The 19,567-nt window shown below is 32.3% G+C and overlaps 2 protein-coding genes across 5 annotated transcripts in view; one reads left to right on the top strand and one right to left on the bottom strand.

Annotated features, from left to right (window-relative positions):
* LOC148609162 (uncharacterized) overlaps nucleotides 1-19,567 on the bottom strand; it is a 461,126-nt gene that overhangs the window by 135,401 nt on the left and 306,158 nt on the right. The window lies entirely within an intron of this gene.
* The window catches only part of LOC148609169 (uncharacterized), a 67,177-nt gene continuing 54,230 nt past the window's right edge, over nucleotides 6,621-19,567 (top strand). The window contains exons 1-2 of one of the 4 annotated variants that reach the window (XM_088595756.1): nucleotides 6,621-6,706; nucleotides 8,342-8,421. Coding sequence is in view for 1 of the 4 variants with exons in the window: in XM_088595753.1 (XP_088451879.1) it covers nucleotides 18,582-18,586 (5 nt within the window). In the remaining 3 variants the exon portion in view is untranslated. Of the gene's footprint in view, nucleotides 6,707-8,341; nucleotides 8,422-9,643; nucleotides 9,835-18,476; nucleotides 18,587-19,567 lie in introns of those variants that run through there. The other 3 variants (XM_088595755.1, XM_088595758.1, XM_088595753.1) reach the window with 3 other exon arrangements.

The raw sequence follows: 19,567 nt of genomic DNA, 5'->3' as shown, positions 1-19,567 counted from the left end.
TCTTTTTCCTTTACGGGTGTGTGGTCCTCTTTTATACCAACTCTCAAGTGGTACAAGTACACCAAATGTTTTTGAACAGTTTTTGTGAAAAAATGGACAATACCTTTGTCAAACATTTGCAGCAATTATTTTTGGCCACTTGTTTAATTTGCAAACAATGTACAGTTCTACTTAGAAAGGGAGGGAAAACATTCTCTAATTCTTGTCCTTGGTAATTTATATTTACTTTGCAAACAGTCAGGTACTTAGGTGGATCTTTTAATGTTTGGTGGATCATGATAAATGATAAAGTTTTTAAACTAAAAATTTCCTGCACTACTCTTTCTTGATTTTGAAAACTTAATGGCATTGTTTGGTAGGCTATTTACCTTAAATGAAGTCACGTTTTCTGTCACTTTACAATGAATTTTAATAAAAGTCAATTTTAATATCACCAATAGGAAATACATTTCTAATAACTTTTAATTGACTCTATGAACATTTTTAAATAATTGATAACATATTTATGATGGATATTAATCAAGAAAATCACAAATGTAATACTATTGTTAGGACCTTAAAAGGCATCGCTGCGGGATATTTCCACTTAGATTTTCATGGTAGCTTATTTCCATGGTTGAGAGGATCACTGTCTACCCCTATAGAACCTGGGTTTTCACATCACTTTCTATTTCAATAGAAAAGAAAAAAAAACCTTTCCACTGTTGTGGTTCGTTACTGCGGAACATGAAAAGATTTTATTGTCATATCACCAAACAATATTGTATACATTACCTTCATATTCATATTTCTTGACGACTCTATTACAGAGCACTTAGTAAGTACATATTAATACACTTGTATTTAATTTAAAATCTTACATCTAATCACAACTTGTTTCTGAATGAGTTTGGCTATTTTAAAAGTACAAAAAAATTAAATGAAAGATAAGGTTCTTATTTTGTTCATCTTTTGTGCTGCTTAAGTGATGTAATATTGTAAAATTGGATAAATTCAGCTGTTCAGACATCTATTGTTAGATAATGTTCAAGCTGGATTGAAAGTTTATTTTGTGTTAAAAAGGAACATTAAGTTTATATTTGTTTTCAGTCTGTCTGTCTGTTTGTCCACGCACTGCATGAAAAATAGTATAACTGATTGTATGTCATAAAATTTTTAATTTGTCAAAAATTAAAAGACTCCAAGGGGACTCAGAGTATTTTTTATAAAATATTACCAATTGAGTTTATCCTCATTTTCATCCTCATCTTAAATATTTGACTTGAAATTAAAGAATTAAGAAAAAGCTCTTGGATTTGAAACAATGTAAGAAGGAATTGCTTCATGAAACTGGGCTCTGGGCAAAATGATTGCCTATTGTCATCATCTCTGTGACATACAGAAAAAAAACCAGTTAAATTGAATAATATCAAGTAATTTGCAGAAAGTTTGAAAAAATAATAAATCATTCTTTGTAATGTTTCTGTTTTAGTAATCTGTAATTGTGACTGAAAAATTTTAAATCTCTTTGTTTTTATTTCTTTAAAAGGTATATTTAGGTAAATCCAACTCTTTTCTTTGACATAGCAAGATGAAAATTCATGTAATAGAATTTTTTCAGTTAAAAATATGTGCAATTTAATGAGAAGTCTTAAACAGATTGTTCAACTATAGGTTAATTACACCTCTATACAGGAGAACTTTCCATATGAACTGCTTTAATGCCAATTGTATGTTCTGTTTTAATTGAACATTTTTACAGTTAATTTCACTCTTATTGGTCATTCATCTTGATTTTAGCATTAAAAATATTGTTCAATGGTAGAAATTGACTGCAAAGACACAACCTCACAGCTTGACATATCAAGAATGGCTAAAAGTTAATATTAAGCAATAAAAGCTAACTAAATGACTGTTTTGTGTTCATTTAGAACATTTAGAGTGAACAACGCCACAAAACTTTCCCACCATACAAGATTCAATATATAAGTTGTACAACCATATATCTATGAAACAACAAAGGGAGCACCCCAGCAGGTCTCAGCATCTGTCCGTGTACCCGTCGTGTCAGCCGAAAACCCCATTACATCACAATTAGATTTGTCCCAGCGATGCGTATGATAAAACTTTTAATCAAGATATAACTGCTGTAGATTCAATATACATTTTAATAAAACCATGGTATTTTGACTTAATAAAACCGGGGCCATGCGGTATGGTATTAATACAGGATTTGTTTCATGAAAGGCCTGAACAATTAAGCTTTGTTGATGTGCACTTGTCTTGTATTAGTAAAAAACAATGAAACAAAATTCATGCTTTTCTTAATATCCTCTAGCATTAATTGATAAGCTTAATGGATTCAAGTTAAATAAATGCCAAACTAACTGATTCTGTCATTATTTCAGTACTGTTTCACATAAACAACAGGTAGAAAGTAAAATCACATGCAATTATTCTAAAATTCAAAACTGAAATATTTGTTAACAAAATTTATTTTAGTCACTAGCCCCATGCTGAAGACTTGTACAATGATTTTTTTTAAAGTTAAACAATTTTATTTAAATGAAAAAAAGTAGATGTAGACTTACTTCCAGAATTTGTTTGTTCAGTTAGTTATTATGTTTTGTAATTTGTACCTCAAACCATTTTACGAGAATCAACTCATGAAAGATTCTTGACTTGTTTCTTGTCAACTTAGTGCTGTAAAGCTTTTAAAACTTATTTACAGTCACTTAACATCTACAGACAATTAACATTAGAGTGGGCAGCATGTTTATAAACTCAGGCATTTGAAGTCAAGCAGGCTGTCAGCTATTATCAAAACCCTAAAATTTAAAAATTACATAAGTTTTACCAGTCCCAGTGCCTCATTCCGCATCCAAGCTTTAGTAAAGTTGAACATTACACAGTAGACTTCATGCTTGATAATTGGTATGGAGGTGGTCATATGCCATAAACATAACACTCTAAAATATAATTTTGAAAATAGTGGAAAATTTCAGGTCTGTTGGAACTGAGTATCCCATGATTACCATCAATACAAGTTTTTTTAACTATAAAAATCCAATTTTTGCATGATTTTAAGGTAAAGTTGTATACTTAAAAAAATAAGCAAGGGGCAGACAACTTGTCTCCTACCTTTAAATAATTTTTTTCTAATTTTTTCTGAATCTGTAGACGAGTCAGTGTCAAGAGCTTATCAGATCCATGTGTTAGTGTATCATTATTAAAATATTAAAACCTGTATTAAAAAAAATTAAGATGCAGTCACCTTCCCAGTTAGAAATCTGTAGTTAAGGAACAACTGATGCAGTTATTCTGAAATTTGATTAAATAGTCTAAGATTATGTGAAAATACTAGAGGATTTCATTGAGTTCAAAAGGTGCACTAGAAATTTATCTTGAAAGCCATTTTTTACCAAGATTAAAGACTTGTCTTGTTATGATCAGTTTGTTTTATAACCATTGAAAAGGAAGCATTAGTTGTTCTGTAAATTAACTTTATGAAAGGTACCAGTAGTTTGTTCTGTAATTAAAGCTTTTTGCTGCATTTTGACATTTATGACTGTAAAATGGTTTTGTTCTAGAACACATGATAATGGGTTATTGCCCTTGTTCTGGTTGTCAAAATGATGGTTAAATCTATGTAATGTATTACCTTCTCAATTGGTACAATATTAACATGAGCAAATATTTTACAATTTATATTTTGATTTTAGGCTTCTTCTCCTTTTGGATCTGCTTTGATGATTTTGCAATTTATACATGTAGTTTAAAGAAAAAAAATATAAAATAATTCCTAATTACATGAAAATTGTCAATTTCTTAATTTTGGAAATGGCAAATCTCTTGGAAACTGCAGAAAGTAATATTTCAAAATACCTTTAAAGTGATATAACAAGATTTATGATATTGTAATTAACACCCCCCCCCCCCCCCCCAAAAAAAAAAAATAATCTCCTTTTTAATCTTTAATCTCATTCCTAAATAAAAAAATAATAACGGTAGCTAAAAAATTAAAAAGTGATATGCAGTATAATTGAGGTATTAAAAAATTTAATGGAGCATTTTATAGATTAGAATCTTGGGAACTACAGAAGGGTCAAATACTGTATTGTCATACGTGACACACTTAATGTCTATTTTAAATATTATTATCTTGAAAATCAACCTAATTGTTTTCCGTTTTTTCATGAGAATACAACAAAATTAGAAACAATAGCCTATTACTTTATCTAAAGAACCATACCTTGATACCAAAATAGTATAATAATTGAATTAATAAATTATAGGTACTTGTAGAGTGAAGTTATTTGTACACATTGAAAAACCTAGTTTGTAGCAATAACGGAAATTATTGAACATTATAATATGGTCAATATAAGGAGATTGTAAGTGCCTTTGTTAAGGAGCTCTTATCGTACGCTACTCGATAAACTTATGAATTTTATTCCCATAATTCTTTTAATAAGGCTGTCAAAATCAAATAGATCCATAACGTCACAAAAGGCGAGACATTTTCCTCTGTTTTTAGATGACTTGACGGCTACCTTTCGCCATTTTGTCACTTCAGGCACTTGTGGTTAAGGGCGGGAAACCCTTGTTTCTACGATATCAGCTCTATCGTTGGATTAGTTATTGCCACGAGAATGATTGAAGTTGTATACAGTAAACAAACTATGATACTAATTAATTGTCTAATGGTCTATATAGCTTTATGGTCATAAATGATTATATCCTCAAATCGAGAAGCCCACCAAATGATAAAATCTACAGACAGTTTCTTACTGATTGTTTCAAGTGACGATTGAATTGATATTTTTTGATTAATTGTTTCCCTAATTGGTTAGTATGAGTGGACATAGTTATACTGATATGGACTTCCTTAACCCCAAGGTCATGTCCTTGGCACCCATTTCTTTTAAAAAAAAATTGTAACACCAACTTCCTTTTGATATATCAGGGTTTAAAATGTACAAGGTCTGTTTTTTGTTAAACACAACAGCATATGTTGTGTAATAAACCTATAGGAACCATTTCATCACTTAATATTTGAGTTATGTCATGTTTACTCGTTACCCATTCCAATATACAATGTATACTTAAGGATGTGACATAGAATGGTGAATTTCAGGTGGAAAGTGAAAACATTTAGCATTTTATTGTTAATTGTCCACTCTATTTCAAATGTCTTTATAGCTCAGTAATCTGTTTGGAGGACTAGGTTCTGTCGTTTAGTCAAGTGGTCTGCATGGAAGGTTAGGGTATGTCTTAATAGTCCAGTGGTCTATGTGGAAGGTCAGGACCTGCCTTTATAGTATAATGGTCTGTGTGGATGGTAGGAGTCTTCCTTAATAATCCATTGATCCTTGTGGAGGATCAAGGTCTGCCTCAGTAACCCAGTATTCTTGGTATTGCTCTGTACAATATGGTGATCTGAAAATTATCACAAATCCACAGAATTATGAGATCCTTATATTTAAATCACTTCTGTACTAGGTTTGTCATTGTATAGTTGACACAAATGGAAGACTACATCCAGTTAGTAGGAATAATATTTTCATTACAAAATTTGTGTCTTTCTACTAACTGTTGTAGGAGTTTAAATTGAAATTAAAGTCTTTTGTTGTAATGGCAAATGTCAGTAATAAGTTTGCAAACTAAAAAGATTGGATGCAGTGCCTATCAGCAACAGAATTAGTGGCAAACAAATTAGGAAATTGGAAGGAAAATAAAATTATGATCTTGTTATTTCATCATCTATTGTTAGATCTCAGTTTCATTTCATTGCAGCATAAATGGAATGCCAAGGCGATTTAGTCTAATGAAAAGTATTTTTCTTAAAAAGAAATGTAATGGATTTCAGTCTTTAATAATCAGCTAGCTATTGTTGTAAAATTTTGTTTGCTATGTTGTCTTTTGTTACGCTAGGCAGGACAATTCTGAGATATTGTATACAATTTCGAAAAGACTCGGTATTGTGTATTATGTGAATTTGTGAGATCAATAGGCCTTCCTTTTGTTATTGGTAATGATATTTAGCCTTCATTTGCTATTCTTGAATGCGTTTGCAGATTCATCATTGCCTTAAAGGAGAACATCACAGTTTCATTACGATAACAATGAACACAGAACTGTTCGTCAAGTCAGTTCCTTATTATAATCACGAAATTAATATCTTTGTAATATAATGGCATCAAACTATTTGTTGGCATAAAGACCAGTTGCCGAGGAAAAGTTTTGAAAATCAATGCATTTTTTTCTGTTCTCCCCCCAAATTATCGATCAATGAGTTGATGAAATTCCTTTGCATCAAATGCCATTGTTGAATTTATTTGATGACTAACGAGAAAGCTTAAGAAATGTTCATTTGTGGTTTAGTAATGCTTGATATTAATTGAGATGTGACTAAGCCATTGTAAGATATGAAACTACTGTATTATGAATGATAAGTTGTTTTTTTTAATGGTAAAAGATGACTTTTTGTTAATTGTTTGATATCATAGTTTCATTTTATTGATTGTTATTGATGATTGTTGATTGACAAGTGTTAAGCAGATATGTACATAGTTTATGAGTGCTTTAAAGTGAAAGATGAAGAAATTTAATTATGTAATTGATGATGTTTTTGTCAATAGATACTGATGCAGATTTGTGAAGACTAGCTGTGGGTGAAGATAGGCAAGGTTTTTTTTACAGACAGGGAGCAGCTAATGAGTTAAAGGTAAGTTTTATTACTGTGTTTAGCTACTGTTAATTGTCATATTCAGCTGAACACCAATAACAACAGTGGTTTAAAACCATTTCTGCACTGGCTGTTTTACTGGTCAATTACACACTTGCTGAAAGAAACGGTACTGATTTTTTTATTTTCATGGTGAGGAATAGGGTTGGTTACTATTATTAGAATTTCTCTTTACATTCTAAGTAAAAATGTCACATCACATTGACTTATTATTTATTAGATGTAAAATTCACATACAGTATTTGGTATGATCAAAGTAATGAGATCCTCTGTTTTTGTTGGTAAAATTTTTATTATGAAAGGAAATTTATTCAATAAATGTGAAAAATCTTTAATTTTTTTCTGACTAATCTGTTGTTTTTTTTTATGTTGTGGAAAAAAAGAAACAATGTACCAAAAAAACTGAGGAACATTCCAAGAAAAATGACAGGATGGTATCTAGTTTTTAAAGAGCATGTAGTATCTCAATTTTACATGTTCAAAATTTCTTCCTTATTTGATTATTTTAAACCTGTGTCAAGATGTACCAAAAAATTGAGGAAGTGCATGTATATATTGACTTCGAAGAGTTTGGAGGTCATTAATCCTTTGAAATGTTTTTTCCCTTTGTCTTGTCACTTCTCATTTTAATTAAAAAGAAAAACAAACTTTTTAATAACCATGTGTTTAATCTAGCAGTACTTGTTATTTAAATGTCTGTCAGTCTGTATGTTCATTTTTTTGTGTTTGTTCTATATTGTTTGTATGTACAGGCTATTAATATGTTAGCATTGTGATTGTTTATAACTTGCATGTTTTTGCCTTGCTATTGCCTTTTATTTGAAGGACTTTTCTATGACTATTGGTTTGATTCTGTCTATATTTTTGCCTTGCTATTGCCTTTTATTTTAAGGACTTTTCTATGACTGTTGGTTTGATTCTGTCTATATTTTTGCCTTGCTATTGCCTTTTATTTTAAGGACTTTTCTATGACTGTTGGTTTGATTCTGTCTATATTTTTGCCTTGCTTTTGCCTTTTTTTTGAAGGACTTTTCTATGAATATTGGTTTGATTTTGTCTATATTTTTGCCTTGCTATTGCCTTTTATTTGAAGGACTTTTCTATAAATATTGGTTTGATTCTGTCTATATTTTTGGTAGTATTGTTATTACCCTTTATTGAAAGTATCATATGTAGCCTGCTTTAGTATTTGTGTTTATATGCAAGTCATATTGATGGGGATGGAGCCTATTGTGAAGCAATGTTGTGTCAGGTCGGCATTTTGTTATTACAGTGGAACAGCTTGCATTATCGTGACCCCTCCCCCCCAGCAGATAAAGTATGAGGGTGCATATATACTGTATGAATAACCCCATCTGTCTGTCTGTCTTCCTGTTTATCCATTTTTCTGCTTGTCTTCATTTCTTTTCAGTACAATTCATCCTTTACTGCTGCAGTGATTTTAATGAAATTTTATAGGAAGGTTGGGCATTCTATGTAGATATGCATAAAGGCATTATAGTTACTGTCAGAGGACTTTAAAGGAGATGATCCAACTTAAGGGTATTGCATGTTGAAACATTGTAAGCACAACTCCTCCTTAACTGCTCCAGGGAATTTCATTTAATTTTATAGGAATGATGGTATGTATAGTTTTACATGGTGGAAAATAGCTCCTGTTGGAGGATTCCAAAGGGATATAATTGAACTCACAGGTGATATATATATAACTTCAAAATAGATGCGATGGTTATTGTCTTTATGAGCTTGCTCATAGTATTTCAAATTTGAATTCAAAGTAATCTGTAAAATTAAGCAGCTAATATTCACAGAAATGTTGGGATTTGTGCATTCATTATTGTTGTGATTTTAAGTGCTCCAAAATAAAAACAAAAAACGATTATTTCATTTATATGTAAATTATCATCACACACAATTCATTTTATACAATTGTATTGTGACAGATCTTCTTTGAAATGTTTCATTTAAAATCACTTTGATAGACAGTTTGCTTTTTCCGCTATTTTGCTTTTTCGTCTTGTCTCTGACTCATTTCAGTGCCTGTGAAGATGCCATGAACTTTTGGCTAGTTGTTCTAAGACATTAAAAATAGGGAATAATGATTTCTGTTAAAACGTTTGGGATTTTTATGTTTGTCTTTTACTTCGGTGACACTACAATGTGACAATCTGAACAATTAATGTATTGATATGGGAGTTATAGAAAAATACATAGAAACCACAAGGTAATTACAAATAACAATGCTGCTAACTTGAATAATAAAAATCTTGATGAAAAAGTAATAGAAAGATGTGGACAAGACATAGGACAGTTTAAAATAAGATATTAAACGATAAATTCCATGTATGAAAAAGTTAAGTATCTGTAGTAACCAAACAAAGTTCATGTGAATTACACCTTAGGAAAATCAGTTGTAGAAGGGACAAAACTTTGCTTCTGACTGTCAAAGATTGTAGCCAATTATATTTGTGATCCCCAAAGATTTACCTACATAATCAATGAGAACAGATAACAACATTTTTTGTTGAATCTGTCAAGAGTTAAGTCGCGATCACGTTTTGATCGGTCTTCTATGATTAAGTAAATGTTTTAAACTCCATTGTTATCTGCCAACGGCAAACATAAGTATTATGATAAACCTTTGTTAGCTGAAGGTGAATAGCACGAAATCCAAACAGCCCTAGGTTCTTGTTTACCCCTTAGTCTTTCTTGTTCGGCAAATAATGCCCACACAAAACAACGAGACATAGCAGTGTTTCTAAGTCCCTAATCTTACCGACCATTGTACAAGCATGGGTGAGATCTCGACAATGGATAACAAATGAAAGTGTTTACCATTAACAAACACGATTGCTAGAAGAATGGGCCAAGATAACGAGCCATCGTTGATGTATTGTGGACCTAGGATAATAATAGGGATTAGGCTGGGTAGCGTTATCAGTCGTAACAAAGGGTTAGATAACGGTGTTCTGAGATGTATAATTAGAAAATGACTTTTGTCTCTGACACAGTTAGAAACTTATTGGGATATTATAGTCCAATTTAGCTTATGCAGGATCTTGTAAGGAATTGACACTTGTGCTTTTGACAGAGGCAGAAGGACCAGAGTAGGTAACTTAAAATTTTATAGATAGGAGGAAGTTACTTTATTGTTTCAGATGTTGTTAGATGGTCATAGAAGACAAGAATCCTACTCACTAAACCATTATCACTGGAGTGAACTTTAATGAATCCCATAGGTCTCTGTACAATCTGCAGAGTCAACCTATGGTTGATGCTGATCTAAAAAAAGTCAGTGGCATGCATATCCAGATTTAAAGGAGGGTGGGGTGCAGGTGGCATCCCCCCCTTATGATTTTTTTTATAATTTTATGTTAAAATATAAAATATGCTCAGAAAGGAATTTAGTTCAATAAATAATCATGCTGATTAGTTAGCTAGCATATCAAAAGTAATAATAACTTCTATTTTTTGGGGAAATTTCTTGAGGAAGGATTTAGACCCCCTTCCCCCTCTTAAATCTTTAGACGCACAACTCAAGGCTTACCCTACCGGTGAATTAAGCATATTGTGTCTAAAATATTTACAGTTATTTACAATACTTGCTATTTTTATTTTGAACCCAATATTTAAGCCCTACCAACAGAATTTTGGGCCATATAGATTCTCAGTCTGTGTGTCTGCAGTCTTTGACGTCTAAATTTCAGATAACAAGCCCTTACCCTAAATCTGAAAAGAATTTTATATAGGATACACTGGCTTGGAATCACAATTTCTGCAAGCCCATCACTGTTTTAACTAGAATTGCTGGTGGACAGATCTGTATCTGTAGCGACCAGTATTGGCTGGTGGGCAGATCTGTATCTGTAGTGACCAGTATTGGCTGGTGGGCAGGTCTGCATCTGTAGCGACCAGTATTGGCTGGTGGGCAGGTCTGTATCTGTAGAACTGCTTCAATTTGGTGTTTTGACTCTTTGAATTCTGACCAGTACATTATTGCACTATCAACTAAATTTTATTTTTTTTTAGAAGTGAATTTTTCTTATCAGTTGCATTTTGGTCAAATCATCAGAACAAAATTGATGATAAAGTAAATTTTACTTCCTTAATTAGAATTTAATAATAGGAACATGGGTGGATCCATGATTTCAGATTGGGAGGCGGGTGGGCTTGAACATTAGTAATGGTTGAGGCTTAAAATTTTTGGGGAAATTTATAATTTCAAGCAAAAATATACAATTTTTTTCAATACTGGGGATCTTGTTTATGTTAATTGAAGATTTCTTGCCAAAAAAATATACATTAATTCTTCCTATTTAAGGGGAGGCCAAAATCCTCAACGTCCACTCTGAATTCCTGCAAGATTCTGAGTGATTAGTTAATGATTATACACACTATTTTATAACAGTTATTGTGCTAATTCACTGTTGTAATTGTTTATTCACAAACAGTATATGTATAATTAGAAAGTTGGGGTATTGTCAGTCTGCTATTGTAAGAAACCTGTTTAATATGTAACCTTTCCTACTGAAAAGTAAAATTGAAGTGTAACTGTACCACTATTGTTTAAACAGATTATAGATATCAGTTATATGGCCTTTATCAGGAGTTTTTTACCAATGTTATAGATAAAACCTTTCAACAGGTCGTCTTGAATACTTGTTTGGATAATTGTGTTTTTACTTGTTAGTAAGAGGCTTCCTAATGTTTCCCATATCAACCACTCAACAATGTTAAGTTTTTCAAATACTCATTTGATGGGCATGTAAAAATAAAAGTCTTAGTAAACATCTTTTTTTTTGCAAGTTTTAAACTTTAACAGTATTTATCACAGTATATAATCACATACTATACATATACCCTTGGTGTTTACTGAAAACTATGTCTGGTGCTCTTGTACTTGGTCAAGTTTATCATCTCAAGTTGGAGATCTAAAATAGATACCATAGGATGTCAGATCATAATTGTATTACTGTCAATCAACTAATTTCACATTTCAGGATATCAATTCAAATTTTAAACTATTTATGATCACAGCTAATACTCTGCTTAAGATATATATATTGCCCTGTATGGGTCCTTGGGTCAGAAGAATAGGTCCACAGCAGCGTTTAGCTTGTTGTAAAAGGTAACTAAATAGTGCTCAGAACCCAGGCCAGGGGCTAGGGCTCTCTGCCTACAGAGAAGCTGGGTTGTGTGTCTCAGGTGGTTGAATGGGGTACCCCTGTCATGCTACATGCTTGGGTCATCAGGCCATAATACTGAAAACCTGATCACAAACCATAGTGGTGCAGCTTGTTAGGGAAGGTGCCTTATTTCTAGAACATTAAAAAACCCTCTTGTGATTTTCGATAAGAGTAGGAACCTTTGCGCTCCACTGCAGGAGGCGAAATTGCCTGACCCTACCTCCCTCTTCCTATTTCCAGTGGCAATCAAAATTTGTCCATCCTTTTATCCCAGTGTCCCACCCCATTTTTCATTTCATTGTCATTTCATGATTATTTTATCATCCATTCATGTTCATCACCTGAAAATAGCCAGCTGAAATAGTGCTGTTGGGTGTTGAACACCAATCAATCAATCAATAAAAGTTATATATCAATATGAAGGGACATAATCGCAGCGATTTATTTTCTTGATTTTTCCTTGCTTGCGAAAATAAATCACTCATGAATTAGAAGTTGGTTAATAGTACTGCTAAGGAGTAATCAAGGGAACCAAGATTCTAGCAAAAATCAAAGGAATGTTATCAAAAGACAAAGACCAGACATGGAAAACAGATAAACATAACAAACAACACAAAGTCACTAAAATAATATATACAAAGTAACAAAAGTAAATGAGCAACTCCACTAAAAACTGGGAGCAGTAAATTAAGTAAGTAATGCTGAATAGACCCATCACTTGTTTTGTCAATAGTTACATTAATCATTACATATTCCAGCAAAAATGTGGTACTGTTGTCATTAGTTGTTTGAAATGGCGAGGCTTTCCAGATACATGTAGTAAACTTCCATCATCTACAGAACTGAAAAGATGATAAATCATACCAAATACATACCATAGAGTACAACTGTGAGCTTTTTTCTTGAGAATGTTTTACAAGTTGAATAAGTGCTCATCTTTTAGAAGGAAGGAAGAGAAGTTTGTATCAGTAATCATTAAGTCGTTTATACAAACTCAAAGCTGATACAATTTAACATGCTTGTTTCCTACAGTGGCCAGATAACAATAAATGTTTATCTGAAAACAATTGAGATTTTGATCTGTCTAATGCAGTGTGTATTGGTTAACAGATATACAATAAAACTAATGGTATGCTATTACATAATCAGTAATCTTTTGTCAATGTTAGCTTGGTATAGAAACTGATCCCCCATCAGACCATGCTTGGTAGATAAACTGATCCACTATACTTGTAGGACAATCTGACTATGCTTGGAATAGAAAATGATCCACAATATGACCATGCTTGGTATAGAAACTGGTCCTTTATACATGTAGGACCGTCTGACCATGCTTGCTTGTTAAACTATACTACTATAAATGTAGAACCATCTGACTGTGCTTGGTTGATAAACTGGATCTCTATACATTTCTGACCATCTGACCATGCTTGGTAGGGAAATTGATCAACTATTCATGTAGAACCATCTGACTGTGCTTGGTAGATGTTTGTTTGTTTGTTGGGGTTTAACGTCCGAGCAGCAATATTTCAGCTATATTCAGACAAGTGCTTGGTAGAGAAACTGGTCCTCTATACATGTTTGACCATATGACCATGCTTTGTAGAAAAACTGGTCAACTATTCCATGTAGGACCATCTGACCATGCATGGTAGAAAAACTGGCCCACCATACATGTAGAATCATCTTACCATGCGTGGTAGAAAAATTGGCCCACCATACACGTAGAATCATCTGACGGTGCTTGGTTGATAAACTGGATCTCTATACATGTTCGACCAGTTGACCATGCTTGGTAGAGTAACTTATCCACTATACATGTAGAACCATCTGACCATGCTTTTTAGAAAAACTGGTCCACTATGCATGTATGACCATCTGAGCATGCTTTTTAGAAAAACTGGTTCAATATGCATGTAGAACCATCTGACCATCCTTCGTAGAAAAACTGATCCACTATCCATGTAGGACCATCTGACCATGCTTTTTAGAAAAATTGGTCCTCCATAAATGAAGAACCATTATAAATGAACTACTGGAGTTGCATAGGGGAACTTGCATGTAACATATAAGGAAGAAGTATTCTATTTCTATCTCTCCATTCCTGCATTATTATCCCATCATTTAGTAGTTACCAATGGTTTATTCACTCCTTTTTATCTAGCTTTAAGGAAGTAACACTCCACATTATTGATAATAATTCAATTGTTACTGACATCAGGCTATTTACCTGTAAAGTGGACCACCCAAAAAACCTGGAAGTATTTATTGAATATGATTGTGGAACTAGCTTTAGCTTATTTAGTGAAGAGTTGTATTAATTTGATGTATCTGAAAGAGTGTGGCTGAAAAAATCACTACTATGTTTATATCATAAGTGTCATCAATTCATGATGGCTCTTGAGTCTTTTGACTACCAATCTTTGATTACTTCTCAGACCACATGTAGTAGAAAATATTGATGATAATGCACCAACACTCATAATGAAATAATTACCATTCTTTACATAATATTGACAATGATTTAATTAACTACCCTGATTATTTGACAAGGTGTTTTACAAATTGTTTCCCTTTATTTCACCTGTGATTTGATGCATTCAGTTTCCTCCCGACTACAGGTGGCAGGATGAAGTACAGGTAGAACTGATATTGTTCAGAATATGACATGTTTGATGAAGTGCCAAGGCTTTGTTCAGTCTCTACAGATGGTATCAAAAGCATGGTGTTAGTTAAAAAAACCCAAAACCTCCAACTAAATGTATTATCAGTCATTTGTCCTTTTGAAGTGAAAAAAATATTGAATGATATGTAAAAATTCATAACAAAATGTGAAAAGATTGGGGTTTGGGAAGCCCATTGTCAGCCATTTACATTTGAATTAGTTTTTCCATGTGTAAGAATGCTATATCTGTGTGTATACAAGCTTATAATGAGATTCGGAGTTCCTACCGATGCATTTGTACACCTAATCCTCAGCACAATTACCTTTTGTTGTGCAAATTTTCGCAAGTTGACATGAGAACTATTTGTTTATTTTTGTAAATATAATGCATACAGAGTCTATTACACATATTAAACTTGGGTATTTTATAAACTTGATTATTTTTCAATTTCTTCTGCTGAATGGATCTCCTGTGTTAAAGCCCATATTGATATTCAAAGTGTGATGTCCAACTATTCTACAGTATACTACAATAAACCTGACTATAATTTGCTTGAGCTCTTCAGGAACATGCTTTTCTAAAAGCCATACTTTGTTAACAGAAAAACCGATGCTCATTTATACAGACAAATTAAATTTAGCTTAAACATTGTTAGATTAATACTCCTTTTATTTGATATGCTATTGTGTTAGTCCTGCTGAGAAGTTACTTTTCCACAAAAAATATCCATGTTCGTACGCAATATTTGGTGAGAAATAAAACAGACTTAATTGAATTTTTTTTGTAAAGTGGTTTATTTATTCTCTTTATGCATTTATAGTTTTCTATTAGAGCTAATGAACAATACTGGTATATAGTGTTTGGCACATTCTCCAAACAAAGACCGAACCTATTCCACCCAGCTCTTTGTCACCCGTCATCTTCAGCTTAACTTGACAATAAAAGAAAAAGCTTTTACCAGACAATATGGGTATCATTTAGATCAACACATAAGCTCAATGTCCATATATTAATTAAATTCCAGTAAACACCGTTAAACAATTTGGTTTCAACGGATTCATCTAATGGCCAACGATTGCATTGTTTTCTTGTGCCAAGGGATGTATATTTTTTGTAATCAGGCTGTAAGCCTCGCAGAGATAAATTAAAATATTTATCGATCCAATAAGGAATAGAAATTAATTTGTTGATTAGGATGGTTCTAAATAGTACAAGTTTTCTGTTTTATCTTAGTATTGTTCCTCGATGCCTTTGTTTGTTCAGACATAGGCAAACATTGTTGTGCACCAGATAGCGTGAATTAATGTAAACCCAATGTAATTTGATTCTATTATTAGTATTTATAAACGGGTATTGTTGCTCTGAGAAACAATTGAGGGATATGCTAATCCCTATACAAAGTTATTGTATGTCTAGTACAGCCAGCGTTACCCATCAATATTGGCATTTTAATCGAATCTAACAGACACAATGAGACATTATGGATACTTAAGGCTGGGTTTAGACATGGTCACAGTGTCATTTAGTGCTTCATATATATAAAAAAAATCATTTTTTCTGTATTTTGGTTGAAGTATTTTTGTTACATCAGTTGGACTTACATTGTTTAGTCATGCTTTAGATAGCCTTGCTGTATGATAGACAACTCCCTAGTACTAATTTGAATTACATATTTTCTATCATTGATAATTTGTTGACTATTTCTAAAATTTAGTGAAAAAAAAACAAGAGCCTCGCTTGACTTGTCACTAGCTCAACAAATGGTCTGTTGCTAATTTTACACAAGGATGTTTTACTTTAATTATGAGAAATATTTTCACTACAAAGTACAGGGGTAGCTATAAACTTAACTGCAATCACAGTTCATTTAAAATAAGCCAACTTACAATGCCTACAGCAATAAATGGTATCAGGCTGTGAGAACATCAACAATCCAAATAAGTCAACAACATAAACAATTTTTTTTTCCTTTACTTTTTTAATTTATAATCAGAGGACAAAGTTTCTCATCCTTATACCAGCTGTCTTCTAAATTTAGAACCTGTCATTTTTGTTGTTCTGTCTTCCAATGGGCAAACACAAAACCTACATTATACATAGCTCTTTTTATTGTCTGTAAGGCCGAATTAAGGAAAATGTGTGTTTCCTTTTACCCTAACAACCCAAATAGTGTACCCTTAAGATTTTTGTCATTTTTCAATAAGCACTGTTGAAGTAAAAATGGGTCTCTACTAAAAAAGAATCTGTATCTACTGGCCCCTTTTATTTGTAAAGGTCTAATAGGAAAAACATATTATAAGGCTGTAACTTGTAAACACCGACAGGGATGCTGAAAATTTTTGAAAAACTTGGGGTTCTATAACTGATGATAAAGTCAATAGGATGTCAATTAACCTACTGACAAACCAATGATATTGTTTATGGTCTTCCTTTTATTGTTAGGGAAAATAAGTAGTATCCTTTATACAATCTTTATTTATCATTGGCTCATAGCACAATAGATTGGTAACAGCTAGATTCAGATATTTTCACCATCAAGGCACCAGTGGATATTAATATTTGGACAAGGTTGTAGGTTGACCTCTATAATTTTGGGGTCAGGTAAATGTTTAGACAAGGCTGGACCTCTAATTGCATTTTCTCATTGTTAATGTTTGAGTAGATGTAATTTTTTCAATTTTGATGTTGAAGTTTTGTGGCCTCTAGACACATATGACATTATACAGCCAAACACACAACATGTGAGAATGAAACCAAAAGTTTACAATTTAGGTGTGAGTGATGATGTAACTTACTGTAGGTTTATATATATAATTAAGGAACAGGTTCTATAGAGAAAATCACTTAAAGCCTCATTGTGTGAAGTAGTTATAGTGAAAGACAATAAACTTTTGATTCATATTTAATTCTGTTCTTATGTAAACTCTACTTAAACTATCATCAACAAGGGTCTAAATGAGTGGGTATGATAATACATGTAACTCTTAAATAGGATGCTACTTTTTTTACTGTTTTGGTGGGTTTGATGTAATATATAATCATTACTTGTACTGTTACTTTTATGTAATTTGACATCACAATGCAGTTTTGATTATAATAATAAATCCAAAAAAAATTCAAGAATGGTTATATTTTCATTTAGTGAGTTTTTATAATTATGTTTTTGAGGTTTGTTTTCAGAATGGGGGAGTTAGTTATATGCTGGGATTTTAGTTTTGATTTACAATGGTTTTTTTTATTTTGTGGTAAGCAGTACTTTCCATGGCTTTCCACCACACCAAGTGTATTTGATTTGTTGCCAAGTAATACAAATATACAGCTGCCATGCCATGGAATCTTTAATTTTACAGTGTCAAAATACTTTAATGAAAATGAACAATGCTACACTAGCCAAAATTTAACCCCCAAAAACCTGTGGAGGCTGTGTTGCTTCTTTGTTTCATTAGCATTTGCTTCCTAATTGAAAATTACTCCGTTTAAATCATGGCCTTTTTATTTCAAGACACATTACAATTTCATATGATGTTGATGTACCAGTACGAGTGATCAATGTACATTGTAATATACAACCCATTCTACCTGATTGTACATAAACCCTTGAAACAATACCATAAATTATGTATTGTAATTTCTTTTTAATTTTTACACAACAGGAGACTGTTTTAGGTAGAAAAGTATAAAAGGCTAAACATAAATCCATTTAACAATGCCAGCTTTGCCAACAATAAACCCTTTAGCTCTGGTTGTATTGAAAAAGAGGTTCTTAGCTCAACAAAAGATGAAATTGTTTGAAAACTATTTTGTAAATCTGGATGTGTTGTCGACAAGAACAAATCCATTTGTTTCTTCAGTAGACAATAACTTGTGTATTGTATACTGTAACAGAGCAGTTTTGTCTTTCTTATAATACTACTAGCTAACTCAAGGCCTCTGATGGTGTACCATTATTTAGATGTTTATTAAGGATTGCAAGTAGTCGTGATAAAATGCAACATTTTTATTATGATGTAAGTTTCTTTTTTAGTAAAATTTTAAAATTTGGTGTGAAATTAATGTTTTTCTGCAGTGATAATTTTAACAGCTAAGAATATAAATTAGCATGTTAATGTTATGTGTGTTGACTTTTTAACACTTTTGAAATGATTTTTATTACAGTTCTATTATTACTGACATAAAATTTTGACATGTTAAATATGAAAAACTAACCACAAATTCTTCAAGAACTGACTTTAATTTTTACAGTAGTGACAGTTTAATACCATTGATTTGATCTTCAAATCAAGGATTCTGTCAATCTACTTTAAACATTCTTTTTTCTTCTTTAGGTTTTGCTTTTTGTCTGTCCTAGAAAGCTTATGTATACCTGTTGTGACCCCTTTTTATGACTGTTCATTTTACTGTTGATAAATTCTTTTATGCCCCACCTAGAATTATAAGACATATAGATGCTCCTGCTGTATCAGTGGATTTTTCACATGAAAATTGGTTTAGAAATGCTGGTATTTATGGTACAGGCATGATATGATTTTCTAATAAGTCTACATGTATCATGTCAGTTTGTTGATATTTCCATTTTGATCAATATAAACATGAAGTGGTCACAGATTTCCCTGGAGTTGACCAAAGATCAATATAAACATGAGTGGTCACAGATTTCCCTGGAGTTGGCCTAAGATCAATATAAACATGCAGTGGTCACAGATTTCCCTTGAGTTGACCTAAGATCAATATAAACTTGCAGTGGTCACAGATTTCCCTTGAGTTGACCATAGATCAATATAAACATGCAGTGGTCACAGATTTCCCTTGAGTTGACCTAAGATCAATATAAACATGCAGTGGTCACAGATTTCCCTTGAGTTGACCTAAGATCAATATAAACTTGCAGTGGTCACAGATTTCCCTTGAGTTGACCATAGATCAATATAAACATGCAGTGGTCACAGATTTCTCTTGAGTTGACCTAAGATCAATATAAACTTGCAGTG

This window comes from Perna viridis, chromosome 8 (assembly GCF_037379345.1).
Source record: "Perna viridis isolate PV_CMFRI_1.1 ecotype Kerala chromosome 8, ASM3737934v1, whole genome shotgun sequence".
Taxonomy (NCBI): Eukaryota; Metazoa; Mollusca; class Bivalvia; order Mytilida; family Mytilidae; genus Perna; species Perna viridis.
The sequence above is the reverse complement of the archived record's forward strand: the minus strand, read 5'-3'. Positions and strand labels throughout refer to the sequence as shown.